At 40.2% G+C, this 23,526-nt stretch overlaps 1 protein-coding gene across 2 annotated transcripts in view; it reads left to right on the plus strand.

Moving 5' to 3' along the window:
- Nucleotides 1-22,853, plus strand: part of PTN (pleiotrophin) — a 97,070-nt gene extending 74,217 nt beyond the window's left edge. The window contains exons 2-5 of one of the 2 annotated variants that reach the window (XM_060155953.1): nt 48-163; nt 1,065-1,238; nt 3,407-3,568; nt 22,115-22,853. In XM_060155953.1, coding sequence (XP_060011936.1) covers nt 49-163; nt 1,065-1,238; nt 3,407-3,568; nt 22,115-22,170 — 507 coding nt within the window. In that variant the 5' untranslated portion in view covers nt 48 and the 3' untranslated portion in view covers nt 22,171-22,853. The remainder of the gene's footprint in view (nt 1-47; nt 164-1,064; nt 1,239-3,406; nt 3,569-22,114) is intronic. The other variant, XM_060155955.1, reaches the window with a different exon arrangement.
- Nucleotides 22,854-23,526: the final 673 nt, after the last annotated feature.

A 23,526-nucleotide genomic window follows, 5' to 3' on the forward strand; every position in this document is an offset into this window, starting at 1 on the left:
TTACTTAGGTTGACGCCACCTTCTTCTGTCTCTCTGTTTGTTCCTAGAATGCAGACTCAACAGTACCTGCAGCAGCGTCGGAAATTTGCAGCTGCCTTCCTGGCATTTATCTTCATTTTAGCAGCTGTGGATACTGCTGAAGCAGGAAAGAAAGAGAAACCAGGTAAGCAATATGGTTATGAACACAAAACTCTTCACTGATTAACATCCATCTAATCCAACTACCTGATTTTTGTCTTCTCTCCTTCCCTCCCTCCCTCCTTTTCTGTCTTCCTTTCTTCCCCACTTCCTTCCTTCCAAGTATTTAGAGGAACCTAAGTGACATCCCCTCTGATTCCGCCCCCCACTCTAAGTCCTGAAGTATAGGTGGTGATCATTAACTATTGACTGAAATAATAATGATCATATTAACAGCTACAACATACAGAAAATTGACCAGGAATCAAGTGTTTTACTTACGTTGACACTCTTCCTCAAAAAGAGTCCTGCAAGCAAGTTTTGTTTTATCTCATATTTACAAAGGAGGAAACTGAAGCTTAGAGAGGATAAAGCACCTTTTCTGTGTCGCTCGCAACGTCATAAGGAGACTGTGGAGCTGAGAGTCTATTACATCTGTGGTCCACCACATTTAATTTATGCTATTCCATCTATAAGACAGAGAAAGGAACGTTGACATGCATTGAAATGGCTAATCTGACAACTGTTACTTCTCAAAGAATATTTTATCATTTTTTAGGTTTAACTGACTTTGATCATCTTCTCTTTTTCAGAAATGTTTGCTTCTAAAAGGAGATGTCAGCAAATCACTTAGCACAGTCCCTGGCACATAGTAAGAGTTAAATGAATATTAGTTCTAGCTCCTTAGGTTTCTTTCTCCATTCTCTTGGTCATTGGTTGATTCAACCATTCAGCTAACACCTATCGAGTTCCTACTCTTTACTGGACACTGAAGATAGAGGTTAAAAGCACAACCATGCAATTATGGAGCTCAGGAATTAACTTGGTTATATCTAGCAGTTAAAGAGTTTTCTGGACGTTGATTGTTTTTCCTTCCGCCCTTTCAGAAAAGAAAGTGAAGAAGTCTGACTGTGGAGAATGGCAGTGGAGTGTGTGTGTGCCCACCAGTGGGGACTGTGGGCTGGGCACCCGGGAGGGCACCCGGACCGGAGCTGAGTGCAAACAAACCATGAAGACTCAGAGATGTAAGATCCCCTGCAACTGGAAAAAGCAATTTGGAGGTAAATCCCACCCCTTCTGTCCTAGTGATTTAGTTGTCCACCCTGAGATAATTCTGTCATTCTTCCATCAAGCGTCTTTTTGAGGTTGACTCTATTTATTAACAAGTTTATTTTATCAGATGCAAAATAACCAAGCATCTTGCCTAACCCCAGGTCCCTCATTTTCAATTCTACCAGAATTTGGGGCCAGACAGTTTTTTGTCCTGGAGGGAGGGCTGTCCTGTGCATTGTAGGATAATTAACTGCATCTCTGACTTCTACCCACTAGTTTCTTGTGGCACTCCCCCCACCTCACCAACTGCACCAACTGAAAATATCTCCAGATATTGCTGCATGTTTCCTTTCGGTGGGCGTGTCAGAATAGTCCCTGACTGAGGCCACTATCTTACCAAAAGGGACAGAAAATATGCCCTTGATCCCTCCTAGCAGTGTTCTCTTTCCTTCTTCTATTTTTAGATTCCTTTGATCTTCCCTTCCTCTTTTCTTACTTATTCTCCTCCTCCTCCAGATCTCTTTCTGTTACTTCCAGGCCCTCTCTCTCTATTTTTTCCCTCCCCACTCTCCACACTGTTTCATAGATTTACTTACCAGATCCAGCAGGGCTACTATGAGCCACTTTTCACAGATTTTCTCTCACTGACTATTGCCAGTTTCATGCTGACCTCATCTCCTTATTTGAGAAGGAATCTTTCACACTTCCAACTTTAAACCCACCACTGAACACCCAAATTGCCTGTTTTTTCACATTCTAGATTCTTTGTCTTTCTCAGCCATAGTGGGACACAATGCCCCAAATATTCTCACTGGTTTACAGAAATGTGCTTTGGCCTATTGATCAATGGAGAAGAATAATGAATATACATACTATATCTTTTTCATTCTCTACAAGCTTTGGGGTTATAACTTTTTATGAATGGAGGTAAATTCTATAAAGGCATGGTGAAATTCAGATACATTTGATCTTAAATTCTATATGGGTACCCTAAAGAACTACAGGCAAAATGTCCTAAAAAGTGTTTCTTAAAGGTCTTATACCTAGAATATATAAAGAGCTCTCAAAACTAACAATCCAATTAGAAAGTGGGCAAAAGACATGAACAAACATTTTACTGAAGAGGATATATAGGTGGCAAATAAACACCTGAAAAGATGTTCACCATCTTTTCTCCATTAGGAAAATACAAATGAAAACCAAGAGACATCACTATATACTACACACCTATCAGAATGGCTACATTTAGAAATAACATCAGTTGCTAGCGAGGATGCAGAGAAACTAGATCACTCATACATTGGTGATGGGAAGACAGAATAGTAGAGCCACACTGGCAAAGAGTATGGCAGTTTTTCACAAAACTGAACTTGTGTTTACCATACAATGCAGTGGTTTCACTCTTAGGCGTTTATCCTAGAGAAATGGAAATTTATGTTCTTATAAAAACCTATACATGAACGTATATAGCAGCTTTAGCGGTTACCAAAAGTTGGGAATGACCCAGATAATCTTTCAACTGGTGAATGGTTAAACAAACTGGGGTACATCCATACCATGGAGGATTCCTCAACAATGAAAGGAACAGACTATTGATTAATACAACTTGGATGGACCTTCAGGAAATTTTGCTGAGCAAAACAAGCCAGTCTCAAAAGATTACATACTGTATGATTCCGTTTATATAACATTCGTAAAATGACACAATTACAGAGGTGGAGAACAGATTAGTAATTGCCAAGGGTTAAGGAGGTAGGAAAGGAAGAAGAAAGGTAAGTTCTGACTGTAAAAGGATAACCCGAGGGACCCTTGTGTTAGAAGTTGTTTGAATACTAACGGTGGGGGTACTCACTCTTACCTACACATGTGATAAAGTCACAGAGGATTAAATGTGCACACGTACATATACACAAATGAGTGCAGGTGAAACTGGGGAAACCTAAATAACATCTATGGACTGTGTCCATGTCAATTTCCTGGTGGCGCTACTGGACTATAGCTATGCAGGATATCACCACTGAGGGAAACTGGGTGCAGGGTATATGGGATCTCTCTGTATTATTTCTTGCATGTGAACCTACAATTACCTCACTACAAAAAGTTAACAAAAGTGTCTATTTTCATGGCACTCCAAGAGGAACTCACAGATTTCTGTTTGGTCCTACCCTGCCTCTAGCGGAGTGCAAATACCAGTTCCAGGCCTGGGGAGAATGTGATCTGAATACGGCCTTGAAGACCAGAACTGGAAGCCTGAAGCGAGCCCTCCACAACGCTGACTGTCAGAAGACAGTCACCATCTCCAAGCCCTGTGGCAAACTGACTAAGCCCAAACCTCAAGGTAGGTTCCTGCCTTTGAACCATAATTTTTTTTTTTTTTTTAAAGAAGATGTTGGGGGTAGGACTTTATTAATTAATTTATTTATTTTTGCTGTGTTGGGTCTTCGTTTCTGTGTGAGGGCTTTCTCTAGTTGTGGCAAGCAGGGGCCACTCTTCATCGCGGTGCGCGGGCCTCACTATCGCGGCCTCTCTTGTTGTGGAGCACAGCCTCCAGACACGCAGGCTCAGTACTTGTGGCTCACGGGCCTAGTTGCTCCGCGGCATGTGGGATCCTCCCAGACCAGGGCTCGAACCCGTGTCCCCTGCACTAGCAGGCAGATTCTCAACCACTGTGCCACCAGGGAAGCCCCTGAACCATAATTTTAATCTGAGTGGATTGACGAACTCAGGCAGGATCTTCAGATGTGCAAACTCAAATTTTCCAGAAGGAAATCTTGGGTGAATTACCTTGAGAAAGGGACTGAGAAAGGCTCATATATTGAGCATCATGCAAGTACTTTTCAGCAGGCAATTGATGAATTCAAATTGAAGTCCTCTGCACAGATGGGGGGATAGGAACAGTCTCCTTGCACAAATAAACAACTTAGCAAAACAGGCCAATTAAGACAGCTGCATGGTGACTATATATTTCAAGCCCTAAATCAGGACTACATCCTGACAAGTATGGACAAACTTAGAAAGATCAAGAGGCTGAAAATGAAAAATCAAGTCTCTCCTAGATCATCAACACACATAGTTTTCATGAAATCAGTTAAATTATTTTATATTTTTTCCTTTTTCTACCACATAACTTGATAGGTTCTGTATTTCTAATATTTTTTTCAGAGCCTTCATATTTGTTTAGTTAGATTAGCTTACCATCTACATTTATCATGGAATTTCAGAATTACACAGAGCTATCTTTCTATCCATTCCCAGAAAGTCAGACTCTGCTCTCATGCTGGAGAAAGTAAACCAAACCAATTATCACGGCCATGGTTTCATACAAATAGAATCCCAGCTGAGGGAAGACAAAGAGGTGTTAAACTCTTTTATTTCATTGTTGTATGGGCTGAGTTATTTCCCCCCAAATTCAAATGTTGAAGTCCTAGCCCACAGCACCTCAGAATGTGACTGTATGTGGAGATAGAGCCTTTAAAGAGGAGATTAGAGTTAAATGAAGTCATACGGGTGGGCCTATTCCAATATGACTGGCATATAAGAAGAGGAGATTAGGACACAGACGGACACACAAGGAAGACCATGTGAAGACACAGGGAGAAGACAGCCATCTACAAGCCAGTGAGCAAGGCCTCAGAAGAAATCAGCCCTGCTGACATCTCGATTTTGGACTTCTAGCCTCCAGAACTGTGAGAAAATCAATTTCTATTATTTAAGCCACGTACTCTTTGGTTCGGTGTATGGCAGCCCTAGCAAAGGAATACAGTGGGCCTCGGTGAACTCTGCATTAAAATATCTCCTTGGCCTTTGCTCATTTTTGATTCTAAAATGGACCTGAAAACTCATACGGGCTAGATGAATTATAAGGAGAAACTCAGAAAAATGAAGATGAAATCCATAATAAATGAATATAAGAATATCCCCAGAAACTGGGGGGGATTGGCTGACTTGCCACTGATGGTCAGGAAGGACCCCTCTCACAGGCCTCACTCTTTTAGCCTCTGATGAGGTGGTCCATAGAAATGGTTACCTCCAACTTCAGGATGGCTAGAAGCAGGGTGGACCTGCAGGTGAATGTCTAGGATTCAGGCCGCTCTTCCCAGAGCCTGGACGCCTCTGCTGATTGTGGTGCATATTTGGAAGGCGCGACGCGGGGCTAGGGCCAGGGCGCTGAGTTCGTGTACCAGCTGTACAAATGCCGCTCCTCTGGAGGCAACTATACAGACTAACGGGAATCAGCGGCCTTGTCTCTTCAGTGAGAGAGTCCCCAGAGCGGAAGAACTAACAGACACGGTTTTCAAAGTGATTGATTTTTAACCTAGTCAGAGAACCAACATCTTCAGCATAAATATAGAGTGGGAAAAGAAAAGGGATTGAAGACGTCTCTATGTTCCAGTCCAGTGGTTCTCAACCTGGGCTGCACGCACAATTTTCTATGGGAACTTATACAAGTCCCAGTACCCAAGTATAGCCCAGACCAACTAAATCAGCATCAGTCATTTTGAAAATTAAAATGTTCTTTAGGAGATTTCAGTGTCAACTAAAATTGAGACTTACTGCTCTAGTGTGAAATTCATAGACACACACACACACACATACACACAAGCACCCATGCCATCCTTGTTCTCTCCTGCGGTGAGAGACACTGCAGCTTAATGGATGGGGAGGAAAAAAATGGGATCGTGATTAAGTAGGTGGTGGCTGATGGTGAGGCTGGGTGAATATGGAGAATGTTGAAGAGCTTGGAATATATCGGACAAAATGGGAACGTGATTAAAAAAGACTCCTCAGGATATTTGATAAATACATTAAGTGCGGCTCCTTTTTAATTGGACTGGTGAATAGTTCACCGTTTTACATTTCCCATTTAGTGATATGTAATGAAGGTTAAAAGTCTGATTCAGGCTTGAAAAATAGTGGTAAAAATATTTCAAGTGTGTACACAGTCTGTAATTTTTTATGTCAAAAATTAAGGTAGATAATTAATTGAAAATGGCATTACCCTGAGGTCTGTATTTCACAACATTACCAGTTATGCATTTCGTAGGTCATTAAAATGTAATCTTCTTTTTGTGCATAACATACCTTTGTTAAAACTAACCTTTTCCCTCTCAACAGTGGAGGGTTCTATGAATCCTGTTTTGGCACCAGGAACTCTGCACAAAGAATAATCTTATTCTACGAGTTGAGCTAGGGAGACATGTCAGATAGAAGATTTTCTTAATGGGATTCACTCACACTTTCCATGACATATGTTTCCTGGTTTAAGTAAAATGTAACAGGTGGCATGTGTGGGTTTCATATATATTTATACCATTTTTCTCAAATAATCATGAATGGATATTACAGCTTTCCCTGTGTGAACTTCTGCACTTAAGATAGCTCCTTTATTTCTGATCAATGGAAAAACAAGTAATAAGATGGAATCTCTATTATGATTAGTATTGTTCTGTTTCTAATCTCACGCCTTGCTTTAAGTGTTTTACATATATTATCTCATAAAAATTCCATATTTCCTTGCAAGTAAATAGTGGTATGAAGGAAACTGAGGAACCCCGGTTAATTTATTCAATATTTGCCCAGGGTTACGTCTCTAATAAATGACAGAGTCCACATTTGGTTGACTCTAAATTCATGTTCTCTTTTATACCCTGCAGATTTCTCACTTAATCTCATATGAGTATAAGGTAACCTCCATGAGTTTATTTTCCTTTGAAATAGGAGAAGGTGAGGTTTGTAAAGCCCAATACTGATGTGCAGGATGATGCCCAAATGGAAGAAGACAGTTTCTAGGACATTATTTCTAAAACTGTTATGAAAGACATCTCCCAGAGCATAAGTTTCAGGAGGATGGGGACCTGGTCTATTTTGTTCTCCACTGTATCCCTTTTGCTTAGAACATGGAGCAGCACATAGTTAAGTGCTGAATAAATATTTGTAAAATAAATAAATGCTAAAAGAGGAGAAAAAGGTTTTGTACACTAGATCCACCAAAGACTGGTGGAAGCTGTAGTAAAGAAGTCATTTAAGCAAATTTTTCTCAAAGTTATACAATAATAAATTAGTTTCTTCCTTTATTCAGGAAAGAATAAGTCATCAATGCTCTCTCCTATTTTAGCTCAGGACATGAAAAAGACAGAGGGAGGTAGGGAACCCGCTAATTTGACTCGGGCACTGTCACAGGCACTCCTCATCATTTAATTTATTTTATTATTTCTTTTATTGGGATATAGTTGTTTTACAATGTTGTGTTAGTTTCTACTGTACAGCGAAGTGGAGTTCTCTGTGCTATATAGTGGGTTCTCATTAGGGATCTATTTTATACGTCTTAGTGCATATATGTCAATCCCAATCTCCCAATTCATCCCACCCCTCCTTCACCCCTTTGTGTCCATACATTTATTCTTTACTTCTGTGTCTCTATTTCCTCCTTGCAAACCAGTTCATCTGTACCATTTTTCTAGATTCCACATATATGCGTTAATATACGATATTTGTTTTTCTCTTTCTGACTTACTTCACTCTGAAGGCCAGTCTCGAGGTCCATCCACGTCTCTACAAATGACCCAATTTCTTTCCTTTTTACCTCATCAGTTAATTTAACTTGAAGCTTAATTTAAGCTTCAAAGCAACACTATGTAGTGTATTTTATTTATCCTACTTTATATATAAGAAAACACAGGCTCAGAGAGGTTAAGCAACTTGCCCGAGGTTTCACAGCTTGTAAGTGTTGAAACCAGGATTCAAATTCAAAGTCAGACTGACTCAGAAGACCCACTGCCTTTTCAGTCGCACCGTGCTGCCACTAGGTTTTACAAACTCATGAAACTCTGGTAGTATTAGATAAATCTCAATTCCTAGACTCATTACATGGTAGAGCATCTGCGGACCTTGCCTGTGATTGATGGGACCCTCATGTAACAAATGAGGGCAAAAAAAATCAGTGATTCATCCAAGTCCCCCTATTGTTGAGTAGAAGAATCAGTTCCAGGCTTTGTGCTCTTTTGACATCATTATTCTGCCTTTTTAAACCCAGTCACCGACCTTATAGCTAGCATGTACCTTTTTTTCGCCACACATCATTATCCTTCTCATGAAACACATCATCAGGTTCTGGGATTTTTTTGTCTGTTTTTTTTTTTGTTTTATAAAACTCTTTCGCTCAGTTACTGGCCTCTTGTTTTGGGAAATGGTAGTGGATCAATATGCAAACTGCATGATTTTCAGTGTGAAAAACATGCTCTTTAAATTTTAGAATGGAATAGAAAGATGTTGGTAAGGCTGTGACAACCCAGCATGAAATTGAGGAAAGATGGGAAAACATCCCCCTTGGGGGATAATCGTTGTGACTTGATTATTAACAAGGCTAAAAGATTAAAAGACTTGCTTGGGGAGAGGAGAGAACGGACGCATGGACACAGGGGGAGAGGGGGAGGGTGGGATGAATTGGGAGATTAGTTTTGACATAAATACATTACCATGTGTAAAACAGATAGCTAGTGGGAACCTGCAGTATAGCACAGGGAGCTCAGCTCTGTACTCTGTGATGACCTATATGGACGGGATGGTGGGGGGGGGAATGGGAGGGAGGTCCAAGAGGGAGGGGAGATATGTATACATATAGCTGATTCATTTCATTGTATAGCAGAAACTAACACAACATTGTAAAACAATTATACTCCAATTAAAATAAAATAAAGTACTGGGAAACAAAAAAGACATGCTTGGGGAGAGGAGGCGCTTAATATCTAGAATTGCCACCTAAACTTTGGGAAATTACTAAATTACTAAATATCTCACTTGCTTTGGTTAAAAATTGTCTTAAAATTCATTACACTCCATTCTAACAGCATTACCTTTTGAGGTAAAGAAGTGGTCCTTCCTATGGCTGTGTCAATATTGTACAAACTCTATTCTCTAGCCTTGGTCCACACTTTCAGTGATACCAGATATCAGGTTGGAAATCCTTATCTAAAGGTTCTCTTGTGTTGGAATCCCACTTAATCTGAAGAGAGGTTTTAGTCATTCACTTCTATATTATATACACAGAAGAAGGGAGACTACTGATATTCTAATGTAGACATAAGAATTGAAAGATGCAAAACTGGAATGTAGCTTTCCTGGGGATGGGGACAGATTGCTCTGGGGAAGGTCATTGATTGACTGAAAGGTTACAACTGGAATTTGCTTAATTGCTGCCAGAATCCGGCAGGGAGAAATTGGTGAGCAATTGTGTGGGCTCTTGAGATTTTAATTTCTTAGGAAAAGAGATTGAGAGCATTAATTTAAATTTTTCATTAAGGAAATCCCGTACCTGTCAGAGTTTTTAGCCGCAGCAAGATCTTTTCTAACTAATGAAGCAGAAAGGGGTTGATTGAAGAGTATTATGTCGCTCACAGAAGCTCTACAAGGGCCAGAGGATTTGACTTGGATCCATCAATATTGCAGAGAAGGCAAAAGATTCAAGAGAAATGTCTAATCACACCATACGTGACTGATATAGCAGAGACCCTCTTGCTGAAATTACCCACTGCTCAGCACATATAATACTAAGAATTGGACACTGGAAACTTCACCTTCCCTGTACCCCTAAAACCAGACACGTCCACCTCTTTTCTTGCCAAAATGTCCAATATCCCCAAATTTGGCCTTATTTTCTACTTGTTCACTTCTCCCCCTAAGACTCATTTAAGAGTGCCTGCATGGTAGAAAGTAGGTCACATATAAAATTCTGTTGTAAGAGCGTCTGGGAAATGTCTATAACTTTCCAAACTCTGCCTGTAAGTATGAGAAGAGAAGCTGAAAGGGATTTGAATTGCTCTTTAGTAAGTGATCCTTCAGGGAGTATGTGTTGGAGTATATCATCAGACCTACCCCTCTCTCCTGTGGGGCTAGAAGAGGCACTGATGACATTTCTTGGAGAGAAAGCTGCCCGGAGTAATCATATTGGACCAGTTGAGTACCCAACTGTAGAGAGAGTTAGGTCTTTCCTTCTTGGAACCACCAGTCATTCTTTGTTGAGTCATTTCAGTCTTTTCAGTTTGAAAATAATGCACAGGAATAACTGAGCTGTGGCCAGTCTGGGCTGACAGTGCTATATCAAAGATCAGAGCAGAGAACCCTTCGGAGGGCAAATAACTGTTCTCCAAGCCACAAGTGTTTCTCAGTGGTCCCCCTGGAGGATGGACTCACTGTAGAATTAGAAGATGGCCGAGCTGAATGGGACTCAGGATGGGCCCTTCTGTGGGGAAGCTGTGGTCCTGCAGGCAGCGCTGTCTGTGGGAGCAGGTACAGCCCAGGGGAGCGGGCTGCTGGCAGCGATCACCAGAGTGCAGAGTCAAAGATGAGGCCCAGGTGGGGGCTTGTGTGGAAGGCACCTAGGTGAACTGAGATTTTTCCTATAGGTGCCACAAATGATACAGGCTAATGATCATCTTGGATCGTTCTAGAATCTTGAGCTATCATTGACCTGGAAATTATTAGTTGCTTTATAAACAAGATACATAAATACTGTGGAGTATTGTGAAACTCCTTTTGATACTGACAGGCCAGCTTGGCATATATCTGCTTCCAAGTTTGCCTGACAGAAGGGTATTCACAAATGGTTTCTGGGGTGGGCAGAGGGAGAAGCACATGGATGGACGTCTGTGCACAGGTGGTCCAGGCAACAGTGTTAATCCCTCTTGCTGTCCTGTCCACCAATTCATGCTCTGCTGGTACCAAGTCCTTGTTAAACTCCCCTGCTCTCGATAACCCTAATTCCTTTCAGTTCTTCCCAGCTATTTCTAGAAGTTTTGCCATGTCGCTGCTCTCTCTTTTTGGATGATTTCCTAGCCCTCTCAGGTTTGGCAATTCATCTTTGAAGATCAAAAGGACAGCAACCATTTAAGTGTGAGATTCAGCTGTGTGCAGGACACAGCGTTTAGCAACTGATCATTAAATGGGAAAGGGGGTCAGTAAAGTGATATTCCCAGCATTCTCAATTCTCTCCCGCTAAGTAGATTCTTTTGTTAGTTCTTTTAAAGATAAAAGATGCTCCCCAACATTTCTTTCTATTTTCTGGGCTCTGACATCCCTTGGGAATGAGCATGCAGCCCTCTGTGGATGAGCTTTGCTAGGCTGAGAGACTTTTAACTGTGTTGAGAGAGGTGAATGCACAGAATCCCACTGTAGGCCAGCCTGGAATGCGCTCCCTCCCCTCTAAGACCCCTGATGGGGTTGATGGCTGCTGCCCTTGCGTTTGACCAGAAAGAGGCAGCCTGGGGCATCTTATGGGGATTTTGTTCTTTTTGATCAGAGGGAAACACTCTTATTCAGTTTGGCCTTGAGGTTTTCATTTCTTTTTTATTCTGCTTGTGGAAATCTTTGAATGTCTATTTTATTTCCCATCCATGATACTGTTCTTGAAGTGAGAAAATCTAATTCTGCAACTTTCTTATTAGAATATCTGTTTTGTCTTCTGTAAACTAAAGTCTTCAATGAATATCTCATAGCACTATTGTAGAGATGAAGTAATTTATGTAAAAATGCCTGATAAATGTGCAGTATTTTTCAGACTGTTTCCTTCCTTCCAAATGTATTTCTTGAGGTGGGCGTTTCCCTCAGCACCTTTTCAGGCAAAAGAATTATGGTGATTACAATGATAGTAATTATAGTTAATATTTCATGAGAGCCTGGTAGGTTTTGATTATAGCTGGGTACATTGCTCATACATTGTGTCATTGAATATTCACAAAAACTCTGTGAAACAGTTACTATGATCATCCCCAATTTTATGTATAAGGAAACTATGGCTTAGAGAAGTGAGATGCCTAGTGTAAGGTGATACAGCTAATAGGCAGAGGAGCCAGGACTTAAATACAAGGCAGCCTGACTCTAGATCTCCTGCATTATGTACAGCTCCTACCCCTGTATCTATTCAACATGGGCATCTCAGTTTCTTATCTAAGAAAGGTAATGAATTTCAGACCCACTTATTCTTCCTAAAATCCCTCTTTTATCCTCACTTCCACCAGCAACAGAATCAGATCCTGGCTCGTTAGCAGGACGTGATCATCCAGTTTGGCTCCTGCTGGATCCTTGTTCCTGGCGTTGCCCGTATACTCTGCCTCAGTCACATCAAACTCCCAGCGACGGCCGAACGGGCCATGAACTCTTATATGTCCATTTCTCTGCACCTATGGTTGCAGAAACCTGGAACTTGTTCTCCTTCTTCTCTACTTCATACATTTCATTCTGTAAAACCCAGCTCGTTCATTGAGCATGTATTTATGGAGTGGGTTCTATAGGCTAGAGTTAGCACCAGGGATAAATCAGTGACCTATATGGACCTATAGTGCAATAGGAAAAACAGGAGGATAAATCCCAATGTACTGCTCAGAGTACAAAGGCTATGAAAGAGAGCAGCATGCTGTCCTTTGGCATTGTTTCCAATTTATTCATTTATTTATAAAATCTATTAAGAGCCTACAGTGGTAAAGGTTGTATGTTAGGTGCTACTGATATTAAACAAGTTTCCTTCCCTCTTACTGCTATGTTCTGGTGGTGGTGGTGGGTAGATAATAGTGACCAAAATAAATAACTAGTAATTAAAATTAGAACTACATATTAGAGTAAGTGGTCTTAAAATCTAAAGAGCCAACTGTCAGAGTGACCAAAAGGGAAGGGGGCTAAGTTAGATAGAGTAACTGGGGAAAGCTCCTTTGAGAGGTAACTTTTGAACTTGGACTTGAAGACATAGAGCAGCTAGCCATACTAATGTTCTAAATGAAACAAGGGGAAGTTCAAAGTCCTGAGGCCAAAAAGAGCTTGTTTTGTTCAAGGATTAGAAAAGAGATCAATATGAGAACTTGCCAGACTTCCCTTCCCGAGCCTTGAGTCGCTGCCTTTTCTCTGAGGGCTGGCTCCTCTGATAAGTCTTTCATCCCTGCCTCTGCTGTGAGTGCATGTCTGACTTGCCCTACCCTGAGCCTCTTGAGGTCAGGAGCCACAACCCATTCCCCTTTGCAAGTTACCACATCTCATGTCCCTAGTCCCTGAGAGGAGCTCAACATATAGTACCAACTTGATGAATGAATGATGTGTCCAACTAAACTGTCCTGGTCTGGCTCGCTAGAGCACATCATTCATTCATTGGCTGCCAAAAAATGCATAGAGAAATCACAGTTAAAGCACAGTTAATCACAGTTAAAGCACAGGACACTCACCTGGAAGAAGAGTCACCTGGGTGTTTTACTCCCATCCTTATTGAAAAATTTTTGTTTCTAATGGCTGGGACAGACGTGAGGACCAGGAACTATAAATGTTTGTAGAGTTTACTTCATGCTGTGTGTCTGCTTCCATCTCCCTTGGCAAATTCCATGCTCAGAGGCTCATTAGCTGTGCACACACAAAACAGCTATGTAATAATTAGCATCAAGGAAGGCTGCGTAAGAGAACAATGTTTGCACTAATTAGATACTGGGTTGAGAGACCTTCTTTTTATTTCCCCCGAAGCTTCTGCATTCCTCCTTTCTAACTTTTGCTTTGTGTTTTAGGTTTTAGCTATTATCATCAGCATTTCTTGAGCATCACAAAAGTAGTTGCTATTTATTGAGTATTTACAACGTGACAGGCACTATACTAAGCCCTTAGCATGCATTGTCTCACTTGGTCCCCACCAAAGCCCCAAGGAGTTTGGTTCGCATTTTACAAAGGAGGACACTAAGGTTGCAACTTGCACAAGGTCACTAGCCAGTGAGGGGTCAGGCTTGAACTTGAAGTCAGGACTGTGTCCAGAGTTCTTTTCTATTATACCAGTTCTTCCTAAACTGAGTGCTTCCTATGGGATCTCTTTGGGTATTGTAAAATAAATGAATAGTTTTGGTTTCTGTTTTAACGATAATTCTAAAAGCGTGTTTGGGGTCATTTACGATTGAGTCATGTCAGATAATTTTTGACTCAAGCTTGTCTTTGTGTAATGATTGGATGGGAGCAAATGATAACTTTCAGTGCTGCAATTCTCAAGCTGGGGTCCTCTAAAGGGGTTGAGTTCCTCCAGAGTAAGACACAGCAGTGCAATGCACCCTGTTACACTCAGTGGCCTCCAAGGCTTGACCCAGGGCTGGATTCAGGGCTACCTTCTCTCCACTGTGAGATTCGTAGAGATGCTGGTGCTTCCCCAGGATCCATGGCGCCGGTGTCCTGGTGACAAGTGCTGCTAGCAGAGATAACTCTGCACGCTCTCCATGACTCCAGCCAGCTCGGTCCTGATGCAAAGCCTTCAGGAACCTACAGGGAAATCAAAGCGGGCTGGCTGTTCCTCAGCACACAGACAGGGAAGAGAAAAGAAGACTTTTTCAGGAGGAAAGAACAGTATCTGTAGAGAGCTCATCAGAAATCCAGAGAGCAGGAAGCAGGTAAACATTTTTCTGGTGTCCTCCTTCTGGGTCACACAGGGGGCAAGGCCCAGAGCTCTTTGCCGCAGGCTCACGCATTCACAGCACTCGCTTTCTCAAGGCAAAAATAATTGCAGGAATTATTTTCATTCCACAGAAAACAGGACAACTTTATTTTCAGGTCTTTGCCCAGATGCACAAGAGTAATAAATTAAGCTGCTGTGAAGGCTGCTGTCTAAAAAAATGTAGAGAAGTCGACAGGAATCTCCTCAGATCTAACCGCTGCTGCTGCTGTAGACAGGGCATTGGGTGGATGGGGGTGGAAGGAATCAAGTAATGGGGAAACGTAGCTCACCTGCTGGAAATCTGGAGGCCAAGGGTGGAGACGGGTGCGTGGATTAATGCAGAGAGCATTGTGAAACCATTAATGAGCATCAAGTCCTAGACTGTGCAGTGCCAAAGTCACATATTCACATGATGTTATTTAAAATGTGGGGAACCGATTTTTTTAAAACATAAGAATAAACACGTATATTTTGCATCTCTACAGCTAATGAGGGTGATCCGAAGGATATACAAAAATGAAAACTAGTGTGAAGTCTAGTTCACTGCTGTATTAACAAAGTACCATAAACAACAGAAATTAATTTTTTCACAGTTCTGGAGGCTAGAAGTCTGAGATCAAGGTTTCAGGAGGGTTGGTTCCATCTGAACGCCATGAGGGAAGGGTCTATTCCAGGCCTCTTTTCTTGGTTCATAGATGGCTGTCCTCTCCCTGTGCCTTCGCATTGTTTTCCCTCTGTGCATATCTGTGTCCAAATTTCCTTAGGGCCCACTCCAATGACCTCATTTTAACTGAATTACCTCTGTAAAGACCCTTGTCTCCAAGTATGTTCACACTCTGAGGTATCGGGGTTAGGAATTTAACATGAATTTTTGAGGGGGACATAATTCAGCCCATAATGACTGATTCATATATATATAATATATATAATATATATATTATATATAATATATATATTATATATATATAAAACAACTGATTCTTATATATATATATATATATACACATACCAAAAAATTTCATTTGAGAGTGAATAAAAAATGATTTATTGAGCTGTACTTACCGAGCTTTTAAATATTCTAGAGTTCAAGCTTTTCCCCTTTTTCATAAATCATAATTTGAGTTTCCAGTAACACCAGTTATATAATATTAAACATCAGATATGGTAATAGAAAAATAACGATGTGCTAAGTGGGAATTATTGTTTATAATGATACATTTCATTTCTGACTTGGGCTACAATATAAATTTTAATATTTGTATAATAAGGTAAATTTTCTACCTATGCCTTCATTATTGCAGAAACAAGTTTTTAAACATTTAAATATCATATTAGAAATAAGCGGTCTTCTTTTCTGCTTTTGATGTAGAAGAAGGCAGTTAATCTGTGTGTGGGGAAGTCACTGTCAAGAAGTGTAAGGTGTTGAGAGTGGCCTAGGACTGAAGAAGGGGCAGATGATTTGCTGAACAGAAGAAACCTACACATTCATTCCCCCATCTAAGGCTGTGTGTGTGTGTGTGTGTGTGTGTGTGTGTGTGTGTGAGAGAGAGAGAGAGAGAGAGAGAGAGAGAGAGAGAGAGAGAGAGAGAGAGAGGAGGGAGAGAGAGAGACACGTGGATTTAATTATATCACTCTATTCTAGCTTCTAGAGTTCTGCAAAGTAGCTGGGAGGCGTGGGACGGAGTTAGGGCCAGCAGTATCACCAAGCATGACAGCACATACATACCCCGAGTCTCTAACACAGGTATCAGATTTGCATGCTATTGTACCCGCAAATATACGGGCATAATCATAACCTACATTCCCAAAGCTACCTATGTAAAATCACACATTGTTTGAAGAGTTTCACTTGCTTTAGCTATATTCGCCTCTCTTCAATGTTATTTAGCACTTAAAAACCTTTTTTTTTGGCCAAAGCTGAAAAAGACAAAATTTAGCAGCCGAAAGTGAATGCAAACACACACACACATGCGTGTGCGCATACATACACACACACGCACAGAGCTTTTTGTTTTCCTTCTGTAACTATCTACAAGTGAGAAAGCCCTGGATTAAAGGATGTACAGATGAAGCAACTCTGATTCCTTTCTTCACTGATCTTCTCTCTTGTGAATTCAGAGGAAAAATCCACAAAAATTTTCAGTTGCTTTTACATTTTCAAACACATGAATAGGTGTAGCTGATACATAAGGACAGTGTGAATGTGCTGAGCTCAAAAGAGGGGTTTGACTTGGTGACTCTCTACCTGGTACACACATGCACATAGGTCAGATCAGGGAGTAACCCCATCACACTCATGTCTACTGTATAAAGGAAGCGCATCCTAGAGATGATTCCTTCCTAGATGGGTTGGAGAAGCCAATAGTTATCTCAACGTTTTCCTTCAAAGAAAAGGAAATGGAGAGACAAGAGGGAAAGAGGCTGAAAAGAGGAGTCTCTGGGTGAAGGGAGAAGGGCTTCATCTACTGATCCAGCGAGAGTTGCTTTGGAAAATAACTGACATGCTTAGGGACTTTTACTAAGCTTGCTTTGGGTGGTTGACGGAATAATTTCCTCACCTCCACGAAATCTTCCGTTATGTCCACATTAACTCACTGCTGCTCTCATCATGGCTGAACTTGCGGTTTGGAGGCTGTGCAGTTAAGTGCCGAGTCACCTCTCCAAGTAAATGGGGGCAGAACAGAGGTTCCTCAGAGAGTCCAGACATATTTTGTTTGTGTCTAGACACAGATGTATACTATTTTTTATGCACATCTACTTGATGTCAGAAAGCAAACATGTGTAGAAGGGCAGATAATTGGGAGGGAGTTGTAGGTATTGTTATGAAGTAGAATTGATGAGCAAAAAGGAAGGTGGGCAGTGAGGGAAGGAACAGCTGTCAGCACGTGGGCAGCACTGAGTAGCAGCCGCATGCAGGTGGATATGTATGTATAGAGGTAGGTATGTATTCCATACATAATCTTAGGAGTAAATGCATCGAGTCCCTAAAAGAGGAAATGAAGCGAGTGACATTACAAAATAAGAAATCGAAGAGGAAACAACAAATCATGACACCGATGTTGGACCGAACCATATCTGAGAATAATATCTTAAGAACAAAAATCTAACAGATTATGCTTTTGATTTTTAAATATATAGAAATTTCTTCCTGTATCGTGCCACTTAATATCGGGAAGTTTAATGAATGGTGCCGTGCCAGGAAGCGAAGCCAACTAGTGCCTGGGTCCCTGGTGGATCACTGAGCTGTACATTTACAATTCAGCAAGCCTTGTTATCAGTTCTGAGACACAGCTGGCATGGCGCAAGGAATTAGATATTTCCAGGTGACTAGGCAGCTAATTCTTAAATACAGGTGAGTTCCTTTAAATAGGTTCATGAAGCATTAAAAGGGTGTTGGTGGTCTCCAGATTTTGGACTGACTTACATTGCGCGATGTTACTGTTTGTCAGTAATCGGATCCCTTTCCTTCGCTCAGTTTTCATGATTTATTGGATGAGTCGCCGCAGGTCAGCTCTAGGGCTTTCCACGGCGCGCCTCCCGCTGTCCCTGTCTGCTGCTAATCTTGACCTCTGAATCTTCAGTGCCCGTTTCTGAGTGTTCATAGCTTCCTCATATAGGAATTCTACCTCTTAGAAGGTACAGATCTCCTTTTCCTAGTCTAATCAATAGTTCCTCCCATCGATTTAATGACCCAAAGCCATTTTATTTGAATCAGTGGCAAAGAGAGGTTGACTCAGTTAAAATTCAAGCGCCCCTCAAATCTTTTCATCTCGTAATTTTCTTTTTATGTTTTCTGTCTACCCCATAGGTCATGTGAAAGAAAGAAATCAAACCAAGACATTTTCCTCAGAAAATGAGATTAGCTTATCCCAGAATTTTCAACTCTTCTGCTTCATAGAATAACATTTCCTCTCAAGGTGTTCAAAAAAATCTTTAAACTGATGTCTTTCAATGCTCACTCACAACCTTATTTCTTCCATATTTCCCTAATATTGGATATGGGAGTGGGTGTTTACTTGTACCATCCACATGGCAATCCTATTTCTAAAAGGGCCTGTGAATAGATGGAAAAGAGATGATGCATCCTGTTTGATTATTTGCCTTTTGAGAACAAGTTTGCTGTGATCGACTCATATAGGTTGCTGATAAAATTTAAACTGGTACTTCCTTTCAAGAAAGAAATATGCCAGTATATACCTAGAGCTTTAAAAACATTCTGTCCTTTGATTAAGTAGATCCTCTTCTAATAATTTACACTAAGGCAGAATTTTAACATACAATGATTTGTCTGTAAAAGCCCACATTGCACCATTATTCATAATAACAGAAAGTGGGAACACGCCAACTGAGCAGCAAAAGAAGAAAGGTTACAGAAAATAAGGGTGGGCATGTCATAAAGGAATACTACTTGGTCATGTTTCAAAGTATATGCAGTGGCATGAAAACGAATACAGTAGAACTTTTAGTATAATATACTTTATCAGCTGTCAGTATGTTCCTAGTTTAAACTATATATTACATATATTTATAGAAAGGAAACATAAATAGAACCTGTTGCTAAAAGTGTTATCTCTATATTGTGAAAACATGGGTAATTTCTTTACCATATGTTTCTTTATTTTCTATATAAGCTGGTATTACTTTTTTTTTTTTAATTGCGGTACGCGGGCCTCTCACTGTTGTGGCCTCTCCCGTTGCAGAGCACAGGCTCTGGACGCGCAGGCTCAGCGGCCATGGCGCACGGGCCCAGCCGCTCCGCGGCATGTGGGATCTTCCCGGACCGGGGCACGAACCCGTGCCCCCTGTATCAGCAGGCGGACTCTCAACCACTGCGCCGCCAGGGAAGCCCTAAGTTCTTTGTTGATCATAGATTCCATGATACTATTTAAAAACCCTCATGTAGACAGGATAAAGCTTGAGAGGATGTTCACAAGTTTTTAGACCACAGAGACAAGTAGTGACAAAGCTCATTTTGTTTGTCAGTAAAATGTACATGAAAGTCACAATGTGAGAAATCAAATTGACCTTATGCAAATACAAACTTCCTTCTTTCCACTACCTTTTACTGGGACTCCTCATTTTTCTATTTATATTGAACCCAGAGTGGACTTAAGGTGTGTAGTGTGTCAAAGGAATGCCATGATGACTTGTCAGTTGCATCAAAAAAATAAATTGATTGACATTATTATTATATTATATATTATATTATATATTATATTGACAGATTATATGGCAATTGGTTGATTTCTTGGCATTTAGCAAGTTGTTAATTGATGAATATAAAATAAATGTCAGGCTCAGGTAACAGAGAAAGGATATGCTCTTGCCTTTACCAAGGAGAACTGAGGAGAGATTCCCATTCCCAAAGTGTTCCCTGAAATGAACCACCTACATTAGTCAGATCAAATAGTGTTCAATATTCAGAATAACTTTAAGTGTTATGAAATAAAATTTTACAAACACCTGATTGGTATGGGATCCATTTACTTACATATGAAATAGGGACATGCTAGCCAAAATATGCAAATTACTGCCCCAAACATCCACTCTACTGGAGAGCTAGAGGATTATAAATTACTGAGGCTTCCCCAGTAAGGGATCTGGAGAAAATCAGACAAGGGAAATCAAAGTTATATTTCAGTTGTCATCTTAGATTATTCCCTGAGGATGCCATTTTAATATACAGCTGTTACTTCAAATGTCAACCAAAGAGTGGGAATTATTAAATGTTCAGACATTATTTGTCCAGAAATTGAAGAGAAAACCTTCTTTGACCTTAGAGGTATCTTTAAACTTGGAAGTTCTGGTCATCTCACCTTTAATAGGTTAAAAAAAGGGAGACTTTTATGATGACAAGTAAAAATAGAAAGAATAAAAAATTGTTACTTCAGTATGGAGAGGGGAAAATTTGAGGATACACGTGAACAAAATGAATGCTTGTGAGCAGCAATTTAGCAAAAGTTTAGCAACTCCTGACCTAATTGTGTATGTTGCACCCTTGAAGCTTGAGTAAATGAAGTTCAGGACAGTTACTTTGTACAGAAATACTACTTCATCTAATATATGATGGACTTTGGAACTTATCTGAAGAGCTGGTAAGAATGGAAAAAGCTCAAGCTCTATTTAAGTATAAGCTGGGTTTTGTGCACCATTTGCGGTTGGTGTCATGCCCCTCTCATCATAAGCCTTATGACCCTCTTGGACACATGCCCTATGAGCTGATGAACAAAGCCCTAATCCCTACTGGCCATTGTTTGCGTCCTGATATTCCTCTGTTGCTTAGCACATTCAATAACCTGCTCAGTGCACATGTCTCGGTGATGACAAAGAGTATTAATCTTACAGAGAATTTACCTCCTGTTCTTAGTCTATTATCACACTAATGATGACTGCTTACCTTTATTTGCACATGTCATTGTGCCATGTTCTGTTCTCAGTGGATTTTATACAACTCATTGAATTTGGATATGAACCCTACGAAGTGGTACTATTCATATGCCCGTTCACAAGTGAGGAACCTGAGACACAGATACACAAATTAACTTTCTCAGAGTCTTATAGTAACTAGTGATGGAGCCAGAATTTAAACTCCAGTAGTCTGGCTCCAGCCCCAAATCCATACATTTCTGCCACTATTGTGGACCAAACGGAGGAAGTATTTTAGCAACATTTAGCAATATCCTTTCCCTCGCTAGCCTGGTGATGCTGACCATTCTTATCTTTGGAGCCAAAGCTGACATGTCCTATTCTATACTGTATTCTCCTGTGCTTAGGAAAAGGGAGATGGCAGATGACTGAATGGCAAATGATAAAGTCTTTTGATTTAAATCTTCATAGTTTTACTCACCTGGTTTAGTCCAGGTTGGTACATTCCACTTGCTTCATCCAAGGCTAGGAGTCTCTGTAGTGTCAAAGCTCCACGTTTGGTAGGTTCAAAGGTGGTCCTTCGTATATGAACAGCTGGCTAAATGTATAAACAGAGGGCAAATCAGGAGTGGAAGCACTTTGAAAATGTTTGTCAGTAAAGAATGCTTATCAACTCTCCATGGAAAAGGAATGTGGGAAGTGAGGGGCTAAGAAATCATTTGTAGCTCTCCATTGAGCAGTGACCTGGCTTATTCTCTCAGAGATGCTGGCTGTGTTTGTATTTTCTAAGTAGGAACCCCAGACAGTATGTTCTTTATCAAATGGGGGCAACCAGTAAGATAACAGGCATTTATATGTGTTCACACAGGGAGGTAAGCTGTATTACTCCTGCCTATGCTCACAGGCATTCTCCTGGCAAAAGCACAAAAGCAGACACACACACACACACACACACACACACATACTTTTTCTATGTATCTAATCATTTCATTCCTGGCTATTTATAAGACAAGTGGCTCCCTCCCTCATAGCTTACTAATGCAATGCTTTTTCTTCTCTTTCTTTTATTTTTAATCACAGCAGAATCTAAGAAGAAGAAAAAGGAAGGCAAGAAACAGGAGAAGATGCTGGACTAAAAGACGCCACCTTCCGTGGACCATGAAAAGGACATCAGCAAACAGGATCAGTTAACTATTGCATTTATATCTACCGTAGGCTTTTTATTCAAAAATTATCTATAGCTTAAGTACACAATAGGCAGAAACAAAAAGAAAAGAAAAATTTTGTAGTAGCTTTTTTTAAAATGTATACCATAGTACAACTAGGGGCTTATAATAAAGGACTATAATCCTATCTAGAAGGTTGACTTGTAGTACATGATAAGTGATAGAAAACTGAGGTAAGTTTTTTGAAGTTATGTGATATTTTACATTTAAAATCTTTTTTTACATTTTTTTTTCTTTTGGCAACAATTTCAATGTTATGACCATGTAAACTACTTCTCTTGTTAGGTAATTTTTTCACCTAGACTTTTTTTTCCCAATTGAGAAAAATGTCTACTAAACAAAGCAGCAATAAAATATGATCATCCTATTTGAGGAAAATATCTTTTTTTCTGCCAATGGATTTAAAAAAAATTTTAGTCAGCAAAATGAGGGGAGCGGGGTCAGAGCACGTCCTAGTTCAATGTTGACTTGTTTAAAAAGAAAAGCATTAAAACATGAAATTATTTTGCTTTGGCAGAAATATTTGTTTTCTTGATGAAATTATTTTTCCATCTGAGGAAAAAAAAAAGACTAGGAAAATAAATCAAGGTGATGCTGAAAAAAAGATGCTTTTGTGTGCAATAATTTGATATTGTAACCCTTCTCCCTTTGTCACCTACACTCACCCATCCGACCTGTTAGCAGTGAGAATTGGTCATACAAGCTAATTAAATCACTCTTGGGCACAAATGTTATATAGATGTAGCTGTAGATGTAGCTCTGTAACTATATATACATTCTAACTTTCTATCAGTATATAGTAGGTTAGACTGGCGCTACTGAATGAAACAAAAGTTCCAAAGTAGTCTAGTGTTTGGAAGAACAGAAAAATGCTCTTCTTCTATTGAATAAGTTTGGGCTTGCAGAGTCCAAATCAGTAACACCAGGCAAAATGGTAGCCTGTACTTGGTTTCTATAAGCCAATAATTCTTACTGTATTATCTACTATGTAAGTGCCACGGACTGTCTGTACAACTAACTCCCTTATCTGCTGAGCTCTGAACACAGTTTTTAAGTAAATATTATAAGTCTATGTTTCCATTATTCAGAGAAATAACCTCTCAGAAGTCAGCTGGGATTAGCCTCAAAGTATTTCTCTTGAAAAAGTCGCCTCTAATTTTAAAGCGATAAGACTCAATGAACAAACACTTATCTACCAAGATAACTGTAAGTCCACTTTCAGAAATGATGGTTTCAATACCTTGGGCTAACCATAAAATAATTACA

Source organism: Lagenorhynchus albirostris, chromosome 8 (assembly GCF_949774975.1).
Source record: "Lagenorhynchus albirostris chromosome 8, mLagAlb1.1, whole genome shotgun sequence".
NCBI classification, from domain to species: domain Eukaryota; kingdom Metazoa; phylum Chordata; class Mammalia; order Artiodactyla; family Delphinidae; genus Lagenorhynchus; species Lagenorhynchus albirostris.